Source organism: Dipodomys ordii, unplaced genomic scaffold (assembly GCF_000151885.1).
Source record: "Dipodomys ordii isolate 6190 unplaced genomic scaffold, Dord_2.0 Scaffold54, whole genome shotgun sequence".
NCBI lineage: Eukaryota > Metazoa > Chordata > Mammalia > Rodentia > Heteromyidae > Dipodomys > Dipodomys ordii.
In genome coordinates this window covers 3150849-3160372 of record NW_012267270.1, presented here as the reverse complement: position 1 = coordinate 3160372, position 9524 = coordinate 3150849, and the positions used below count along the sequence as shown (strand labels likewise).

The 9524-nt window shown below is 61.2% G+C and overlaps 3 protein-coding genes across 3 annotated transcripts in view; 1 reads left to right on the top strand and 2 right to left on the bottom strand.

Moving 5' to 3' along the window:
* Rps6kb2 (ribosomal protein S6 kinase, 70kDa, polypeptide 2) overlaps positions 1-1599 on the top strand; it is a 7542-nt gene extending 5943 nt beyond the window's left edge. The window contains exons 11-15 of the mRNA XM_013021131.1: positions 217-279; positions 385-462; positions 547-654; positions 745-857; positions 1046-1599. Of these exons, the coding sequence (XP_012876585.1) occupies positions 217-279; positions 385-462; positions 547-654; positions 745-857; positions 1046-1235 (552 nt within the window). The 3' untranslated portion in view covers positions 1236-1599. The remainder of the gene's footprint in view (positions 1-216; positions 280-384; positions 463-546; positions 655-744; positions 858-1045) is intronic.
* Positions 1517-3666, bottom strand: Ptprcap (protein tyrosine phosphatase, receptor type, C-associated protein). The gene is made up of 2 exons (XM_013021132.1): positions 3572-3666; positions 1517-2301 (listed from the first exon to the last, which is right to left on the bottom strand). Exons 1-2 carry the CDS (start codon positions 3572-3574, stop codon positions 1693-1695), a joined length of 612 nt encoding a protein of 203 aa, XP_012876586.1. The 5' UTR covers positions 3575-3666; the 3' UTR covers positions 1517-1692.
* A 314-nt stretch (positions 3667-3980) lies between these two features.
* Positions 3981-8911, bottom strand: Coro1b (coronin, actin binding protein, 1B). The gene is made up of 10 exons (XM_013021172.1): positions 8700-8911; positions 8242-8364; positions 8007-8136; positions 7645-7826; positions 7440-7559; positions 6460-6564; positions 6245-6390; positions 5978-6035; positions 4577-4846; positions 3981-4436 (listed from the first exon to the last, which is right to left on the bottom strand). The coding sequence occupies exons 1-10, from the start codon at positions 8898-8900 to the stop codon at positions 4311-4313; spliced, it is 1461 nt and encodes a 486-aa protein (XP_012876626.1). The 5' UTR covers positions 8901-8911; the 3' UTR covers positions 3981-4310.
* Between the last annotated feature and the right edge of the window lie 613 nt (positions 8912-9524).

Genomic DNA, 9524 nt, shown 5'->3' with positions numbered 1-9524 from the left:
AAAAAAAAAAAAAAAAAAAAAGTAAAGCTATCTGGGGTGACGCTAGTGATGTAAAACCTTTGTAAAGGCTTCCTGGAGAACCCGCCATCTGACTCACCCTGAAAGTCCTGGGGGGCTTGGCCCTCCTGGCCCTGGCCAGCCCTGGGGTCGGGGGGGTTTCTGGGCGTCACCAGTCGTGGCTCCCCCCGGTTCTCACCCTCTGCCCTGATCCTGTAGTTTCTGAAGCGGAATCCCATCCAGCGGCTAGGAGGTGGCCCTGGGGACGCGGCTGAAGTGCAGGTGAGTGTGGGGCCACCTGAGGGGGAGGGCCCGAGGACACGGCGGCTACCACTGGGACCAGGCAGAGGGACCGCTTGGCATGTTTGGGGTACTCCCTACCCTCAGAGGCACCCCTTCTTCCGCCACATCAACTGGAACGACCTCCTGGCCCACCGCGTGGACCCTCCTTTCAGGCCGAGTCTGGTGAGTGTGCGGGTCTGAACCCGGGGCAGGGGCTGCTGTCTCCTTGCGATCCCTCGAACCCTCCTCGTTTGGGTTGGCTTACAGCAGTCGGAGGAGGACGTGAGCCAGTTTGATACCCGCTTCACGCGGCAGACGCCAGTGGACAGTCCAGACGACACAGCCCTGAGTGAGAGCGCTGACCAGGCCTTTCTGGTAGTGCAGGGCCGGGGGGCCTGGGGGAGCTGGAGGGGATCGCAGCCCAGGGGTGCAGTCACTCAGCATGGCCCGGCCCCACCTCTCCAGGGCTTCACGTACGTGGCGCCCTCTGTCCTGGACAGCATCAAGGAGGGCTTCTCCTTCCAGCCCAAGCTACGCTCCCCACGGCGCCTCAACAGCAGCCCCCGCACCCCTATCAGGTACCGAGGTGCAGAGTGCATGGCTGGGGAGGGGCTCCGGCCCATGCACAGCAGACCAGCTGCTGCACACCGGGTCTGGGCAGGGGCTTACGCCTGGGAGCTCCTGTGCGGCCTGCCTTTCCTCCCGCGGTGCCACCTCCCCACCGGGTCCTGGGGGCTCTGACTCTCTGCCTTGTTTTCCCCTGTAGCCCCCTCAAGTTTTCCCCTTTTGAGGGGTTCCGGCCAAGCCCTGGCCCACCAGAACCCATCGATCCACCTCTGCCTCCACTCCTGCCGCCCCCATCGCCGCCGCCGCCCTCCAGCTCCGCCCCTCTCCCCATCCGGCCCCCCTCGGGGGCCAAGAAGTCCAAGAAGGGCCGCGGGCGCCCCAGGCGCTAGGAAGTGGGGACAAGGTGACAAGGGTGGCACCAGGGAAGTGAGGCCCCGTGCCAGCTTCAGGAGCCTGGTGTGGCCGGGGGACGGAGGGGTCTGCTGAGGATGTGCAGCCCCAGAATCACGCACGTGGAAGGCTGCACACTGCAGGTGGGGGGCGCCACACTGCACTGTGCCCTTGTAGAATTAAAAGACTAAATCATGGCACACAGACTGGCTTCCACTGGGCTCCAGAGCAAGGGAGGCCCCGGCTTAGGGAGAGGAGGGACACTTCAGGACCTCAGAACCACAGGGCTGTGTGCTTTTATTTCAGGGGTGCCCCAATGCTTGTGGGGTACCTGCCGTTCTGAAGGAGGAGCACTCAGGCTTGGAGACTGGGGGGCACTATCTGGGGTTTGGGTGACAGCAGGTCTAGGGCAAGCTTGGGAAGCGGTGGCACAAGTCTGGGACCTGAGGCCGGCTCCTACAGCGCTGTGACATGGAGGCCCGGGCCTCCTGCTGCCCTGGCGCTGTCGTCCCACGCCGCACTGCCTGAAAACGCATGCAGGTCGCTCAGCAGGGCCTCAGCACTGCCCCCTGAGCCCACCGGCCCCACAGCGCCGAGGCCCAGGGCCCCTTCGTGGTCACTGTCCTGTGCTTCCAGGGCCTGCTCGGGGCGGCGTCCGGAGCCCCGCTGCTGCTCCTTTTCTCCGGGGACAGCCTCCTCTAGGCAGACACTGTCGCTGATGTCCTCATCTTCCGCATCCTGCTCATCCTCCTGCTGTTCTGGGTCCTCTGGGGACCCCAAGTCAGTGTGGGCCTGAAGCCAGCGGCCTGGGGGGCTGGCCCAGAGCAGGCGGCGGGTACGGCCCCACAGCGCGGCCCCCAGGCGGGCCGGGTGGTAGTAGCCCCCCGAGTCTCGGCTGAGGCGGCGCCAGGCTAAGGCCAGGCCTGTGACCAGCAACAGGAGCAGCAGCAGCAGCAGGACAATGGTGACAGAGCTGGAGCCTGCGCCACCCTCTGATCCACCTCCGGAGCCCAGGGCCCCTGGCAGGGCCAGCAGCACTCCAAGCCCGAGGGCACGGGGCAGAGCCTGTGGGAGATGGGGTGCAGGGGAGGCTTGTCAGCTGGGCCTGGCTGGCTTGCTGAGACCACATTCCGTCTTTCTCTGAGAAAGTATTCTGTTGCTTCTCAGACAAAGTGGGGACAGTCAAGCAGAAAAGCCTGAGTTGTTATTTGGGGCCCTGGTCCAGCATGACCAGCCCCCAACCCTGCCACTCGCCTCTGCAGCCCGAAGCCTTGGCTTTCCCCTCTGCCCTAAACGCTGCACCCCATAGCCACGTGGCTGCCTGTTCACCTCAGCCTCAGCTCCACTGAGATGTGAGGCCCAGCCTTTGACCACCAGCCTGCTGTTTATGACTGTGGTCAGCCACTCAACACCCCCCATATCCCCTCACCCACCCTGCCTTCTCCCATTGCACCTCTCACAGAGTAATTCTATTTGCATATGCTGTTGCCCCCTCAACCAGAGTAAATTGCAGGACAGCAATGAAATTGGGGGGTCCAAACACCTAGATCCATATCTTGATGCTTAGTAAGTATTGGCAACACAACATCAAAACTACCGAGGGTGGAGGCGGAGCGGGGAGAAGGGGCCTGCAAGGTATCAACCAGGCAGGACGAACCGAGGCAAGCTTTCATCTTCTGCTTGGTTGGGACCCAGGATCAGGGTCCTTGAGCCCTACTCTTCCTCCTAGCCATGGGGCTGCCCCAGCTGCAGAGTTTCCGTTCAGCGCCCCATCTGCTCCCGTCCCCAAGGGCCTCAGAGCCGGGGCTGGTGGGTGCAGCTGTCAGGAAGCCTGCGGTCGGAACAAGGCAGGTGGGGTATGTGGTAGAACGGGTGCTGGGTGAAAGTTTTCTTCCAGTCCCCCAGGCTCCCGGGGCAAGAGCCATGCCCAAGGCTCAGCTCACAGGAGGTCCAGCCCAGGGGTCCTGAGCAGAACCAGACCTGGAGCAGAGTAATTTTTTGTTATTGTTGGTCATGGGTCTTGAACTCGGCCTGCATGCTGTCCCTCAGCTCTTCAGCTCAAGGCGAGTGCTCTACCACTTGAGCCACAGCGCCACTTTGGTTTTCTGGTGGTTTAAGAGTCCCATGGACTTTTCTTGCCAGGGCTGGCTTTGAACCAAGATCCTCAGATCTCAGCTTCCTGAGATCTGAATTATAGGCAGCTTGGAACTGGTGCCCAGCTTAGAACAGTAATATTGAGCCCCACAAAGCCTGGCAGCCCAGCTCCCCCCACCCCATGATCTCCTTGGGTCTTCTGCCCCAAGTTCCCAAGAGCCCAGCAGGCTTCATTGCTCACCATTGGTCCACTGGCCTCTGTGCTGGGAGCCCACCTCCACTTCTGGCTGTGTTGAGCAAGAAGTGAGCCCCAGAGCTCTCAACTGCAGCTACGGGTTACCCGACACTTCCGCTTCCTGCCCACAATGCACCACCCACTCCTGCCTGTCACAGGACCCTGGTGGAGCCTCAGCATCTCAGGACCACCAGACTCACCAAACTGTCCAGGCCTCACAAGATGAGGCCCAAACCACAGAGCCTGTGACCAGGCCTGCACGGGAGGAGCAAGTCCTCAGAGCAGGGCACAGAGGCATGTCTCCGCAGGTCTTCTGCTCCAGTCTGCCTGGAGGGGCTCAAGGGAGCCGTGAGTTCCCACACCTCACCTGTCCCAGGCTCCAAGACCCCTGCCCTCTGCAGCAACGGCGCAAACGTAGCTTTTAAAAAGAGAATTTTATTTGGAATGAAAATATAGATCCCATTCTTGCCATCTTCTCTGGGGAGGGGGCAGAGGGTTGGATGGGCCAGAGACGCGGTCCCTCAGAATACAGGCGAGCTTGAACTGATACAACGATTCCCCCCATATATACGAATGACAAGCTAGGCGATGGCCTGCCAGGGCCCCAGGCAGGGGTGAGGGCACAGTGGCTCATGCCCTGCCCCAGAAGCCCTGGGCAGCCGAGTCTGGTGAGGCCTGCCGGCAGAAGTGAAGTGAGAAGGGTCTGAAGGAGGCGTGTGGGCACGGGCATGGGTGGGCAGCAGCCCTAAGCATCCCCGTTCTCTAGGCGGCCGAGCTGCTCCTCCAGGCGGCCAATGCGCTCTCCCTGCTCCTTGACCAGAGCCCGCAGCCGCCGAAGCTCCTGCACCACTTCCTCCAGCTTCCCAGCCTCCTGCAGGGACATCCGAGGTCAGGGGCCAGTAGCCACACGGCTCCCCAAACCTACCACCGGGAAGCAGCCTGAGGCCCAGGTGCAGGGCAGATGAGGCCAACATCTGGGACTCCCTACCACCACCCTTGACTGGCACCTACCCCGGCCCCCACGAGGCTGCTGCTGGGGGCGGTGTCAGCAGTGGCGGAGGCGGCTGTGGATGTCCCAGGGCGGGCAGCGCTGGTGGGTCGGCTGTCTGACAGCACGTTGCGCCGGCTGACCTTCAGGTCACGCTGCTTGCTGGGCACATACGCCTCTCGCAGTGAGATGAGGATGGGGTCTGCATCCCGCCCGCTCACCCACTCCTCTGCCTCCAAGGCTGCCTCGGGCCCCGCTGTGTTGGGGTACAGATCATCCTGGAAGAGGTCGGACTGCAGGGCAGGCAGGTGGGAGAGAAGAGCACCGTCAGGGACTTTTCATCTGGTCCCTATGTGGCCACCTCCCTCCTCCTCTACCCCTTCCCCCCCCCCCCCCCCCCCCCCAGCCTTCAGGGCTGCACCGGTAGCCCAACCTCCAGTGCTCCAGGTGACAGCGCTTGCCAAGCAAGGACAAAGCTTTGCATCAAAACCCACGTACCACCCAAAAACCCCACTAAAATCAAAACCTGCTCTTTCACTTCCTTTCTGGGCCTCTGTGATTCCCAGCGCCCTCTGAGATTCTCCCTAGCCTCCCCAGCCGGAATCCTAGAATCCCAGTCCTCACCCTCCCCTGCAAACCACAGGGGTGGCTATGTGGCTTTGTTGGTTCCTGGGAGCTACACTGTGCCCTGCAGATGGTGAGCTCATGGGCAGGCTCTCAGCCTCGCTCTGGCTGCCCTGAGACGTGCCTGGCACGTTGAATGCAGCTGCTCTGTGAACACCAGCTGAGAACAGTGGCAGTGTGTCCCAAGCTCCAGGCTGCACGGAGGCCAAGCCACGTGTGGCCTGGCCCCTCTTCACCTGACTCCACGGCAGCCACAACACCTATCCCTCGTTCCACTCTCAGCTCCAACCTTCTGCCAAACCCTGCAGCGGTCCTGCCTCTTTGAGGAGGCCCTCCACGACTGCCACTCTCTCCTCTTTTTTTTTTTTTTGTCAGTCTTGGGGCTTGAACTCAAGGCCTGAACTCTGTCCCTCAGCTCTTCAGCCCAAGGCTAGCGCTCTACCATTTGAGCCACAGTGCTACTTCTGGTTTTCTGCTTATTGAAGATAAGAGTCTCACAGACTTTCCTGCCCAGGCTGGCTTTGAACTGAGATCCTCAGCCTCCTGAGTAGCTAGGATTACAGGCGTGAGCCACGGCACTCGGCTAGGACTGCCACTCCTGACTGGCGTCTGTCTCCTATGGCTTGTTCACAGCAGGACCTCAGCTCTCCCTGTCATCCGTGAGCACATGGGTGAGATCTTGGACACAATGGTGTTCATCTAGCCCACCAGCACACCCATTCTTAGGCCCAGCCCATCAGCCTGTACGGCTCTTCTGCTAGAAAAGCGAGCAGGTGGGCAGGGGAGCCTCGTGGCCTCACCTTTCTTGGCACAGTCATAACAATGGGCTCACACTTGCGCTCATGTAGTTTGTAGAACCTGGGAAGGGAGTTGAGGAGCCATGAGTGAGCAGAGCTTTCCTGGCTGCCTCCCACCCTCTTAGAGGCAGAGCTGCGATCTCACACACAGCCTCCTTGGGACTTTCCCACAGACAGACCACCCTGCTTCTCTGCTTCGAGGGTCCTTGGGCCCTGTTCCCAGACTGACCCATACCCAGGCCGGGACCCCGCCTCAGCAGCCCCTCTTACCGGGCAATCTCACACTTGCTGACCTCCAAGCCCCTCTTGGGCATGCTGCCCATGCCCCTCTGGGGCTCCTTGCTGGTGAAGGTGTTCAGGAAGTGGATGAAAGGAGACTCATCTGTGATCTCAAAGTACCGGATACTGGAGTCACCCTATGAGGAGAGGGGGTCAGCAGCTGGCCGTGCCCCTTCCCTGCGTCAGCCAGCCCCACCCGGTCTCACCTTGCCACAGACATAGACCACGTTGGTGTCAGGGTCATAGAAGGGCAGCAGGGCCCCATTGCTCGAGTCCAGCTCCTGCAGGGCCATAGGCTCCTGGAGGTTTTCCTGGAACACAGAGGGAAGTCAGGCCACGCCAGCCCCCTCAGCCCAGCCCCCTCAGCCCTGGCCTCAGCTGCCTTCACACGTCACACTGCCCAACCTGCTGCTGATTTTCTGCTCCGTGTCCACTTTTTTTTTTTGTCAGTCCCTGAGCTCTTCAGCTCAAGGCGAGCCACAGCACCACTGTCAGTTTTCTAGTAGTTTATTCTAGAGAAGAGTCTCACGGGGCTGGGAAGGTGGCTCAGTGGTAGAGTGCTTGCCTTGCATGCATGAGGCCCTCGGTTTGATTCCTCAGCACCACATAAGCAGAAAAAGCCAGAAGTGGTGCTGTGGCTCAAGTGGTAAAGTGCTAGCCTTGAGCTGAAGAGCTGAGGAACAGCGCCCAGGCCCAGAGTTCAGGCCCCATGGCAAAAAAAAAAAAAAGAGTCTCATGGACTTTCCTGCCCAGGTTGGCTTTGAACCGTGATCCTCAGATCTCAGCCTCCTGAGTAGCTAGAACTATAGGTGTGAGCTACCAGCGCCCGGCTAGTGTCTGCTTTCTTGGCCTCTTCCAGGCCTAAGACTCCTCCCAGGCCTCTAACCAAAAGTGGAGAACATCACTGTCATGGGAGCCTGCAAGGCCGGGCAGCACCAGCCTATCTCAAAGGGGCCCTGGAGGTCAGTGCAGATGCCCACAACTGTGGGCCAGCTCAGAAGGGCGAAGGCATCGGAGGGAGTGCTGGGCAGCAGGGACACGGAGGAGTTGGAAGATCCTGGGGTCTGGAGGGCCTCATGGGCCAAACTAAGGGTCCAGGAAGCACAGCCCTCTCTTAAGTGGAGCCCCCTGGGGCAGCAGCCTGAGTCCCTAAGCTGTCGCCTCAGGCTGTCCCCACATTACTCACTGGATCCCAGAGTGCCAGCTGCCGTTCACTCATACGACTGAAGCCCGTGGTGAACACCTTGCCATCTGCCAGGAAGATGGCCCGCATGGGCCGGGCCCCTTCATGAGCCTTCTCTATCTCCTGTGGGAAGGATAGGTAGCCAGTTCAGCATCCATCAAACCCCTCGGCCTATCCACAGCTATCCTCGCCCTCCTGGGCCACCTACAGCAACCAAGGTGCCCCGGCGGGGGTCAATGATGCGCACGCTCTTGTCTTTACACGCGGAGCAGAAGAGGCTGCCGTTGCGATTCCAGCTGATGTTGTAGATGAGGTCGGGGTGCAAGCTATCTAGGCGGTACAGCTCCTCGGCAGTCCCCACGTTCCAGATGAGCACCACATTGTCGCAACCTGGCACGTAGGAGAACGTTACTTCAAGTCCAGGGGTATGGAGGCAGAGGGGCCTCAGCCTACCAGGTCCACTTTGCCAACTCCCCCTGGACCTCAGGAGGCCTCAGTTTCCCTATCTGTCATGTGGGCCTGGGAGAGGCACCTATGGAGAGGGCGTGGGGGTGGGAGAGCCGTGCAGACCTGCACTGAGCAGCACATTTCGGGCTGTGGGATGCCAGGTGACAATGCCCACACGCTTGGTGTGCCCCTCTAGCACCACTACTGGCTCCGTCAGCGGGGAGGTCAGCCCGTTCTCCGGGATCTGCCATACCTGCAGTAGGGGTGAGGATGCTGGGCTGAGGCTCCGCTTGTGCCCCCACCTCAGGCCAGCAGCTTGGAGCCACGCCCAGGACCCTGGCCTGAACAGTGTGCTCACCATCACGGTGCAGTCCTCCGAGCCGCTGGCAATGACTTCGTCATTGTGGGGACACCAGTCAATGTCCAGGACAGGTCCCGTGTGCCCACACACTGTCGGGTAGGCCTTGTCAATGCGGCCTGTCTGTGGGCGGGAGGAAACAGTCAGCAGAGACACCCTCCCACCCCCCCACCCCAGACAACAAGCCTCCCTCCCAGGGGCTTATGCCCCTCCACAGAGGGAGAATGACATCTGAACCATGGTTCAAGGGTGACCCAGATGGGCCCCACCCATAAAGTGAGCAGGAAATGTCTATAGTCTCTGACCTGATGGTAATAAACACCTTCTCTACCTGTGCTAATATCTTCTGGGTAGTAATTCAGGATTATGATACCTGCTCAGAAAGGGGAATGGGGCAGATACGCATGGGTGTGGCTCAGGCACCCCCAGCCCTCCTCCCTACAGCTGATGGGGCCTACCTTGCCTAAGGGGAGAACCATAAAGGCGCCTCCACCACTGGCCTCCACGATCACAGCCAAGAACTTGGGGTTGACGGCGCAGAAGGTGCTGTCCCAGGTAACACGGGACACCCGAATGTCTTCATAACATTGATCATTCTTGACGGGCTGCCCGAACACATGCCGGAATTTGCTCTGCCGAACCACTTTACGGAAGGACATGTCTGCAGGACAGAGGGCCCTGGATCAGTGCCGCCCCTCCTAACAACCCCCCACCCCCCGCCCCCGTCCTTCCAGGGCTGCACAAAGGGCTGAGGGAGGATGAGAGGGAGGCCAGGTCATTGCAATCCACTTGGGTCTGTTTCTCCAGTTATGGAATGGGGTCACAGATGCAGACCATGCTGCCTCCTCAGCTGGTGGTTTGAGTAGGTAAACGCACCACCCGGGCCCTGTCCACTGCGGAGACCTGACCGGGGCTGTGCAGCCCCTCCCTGCTGGGCTATGTGGTGCTGAAACGGAGAGGGCTTAGCTCTCCCGCAGGTCCCCGCGCTCGGGCAGCCCTTCCTGCCCGGGGATCTGCAGCTGGGAGACGGGGAGGGGAGGCTGGCGAGGTCTTCCCGCCAGGCCCAGCTCTGCGTCCCGGGGAAGCCCGGCCGCAGACCCCGGCAGGACCCGGTGGAGGACCGGGCGGGGGGTTCGCGGGAGACGGCGCCGCCAGCCGCCGAGCATCTCCCGCGGGCCCCGGGAGCCAGGACCCAACCTCCAGAGCCCCCCCCGGCCCGCCCCGAGGGGAGAGGCTGGGAATTCCAGGGTGCGGGGACCCGGGGTGGGGCGCAGCGGGAGGGA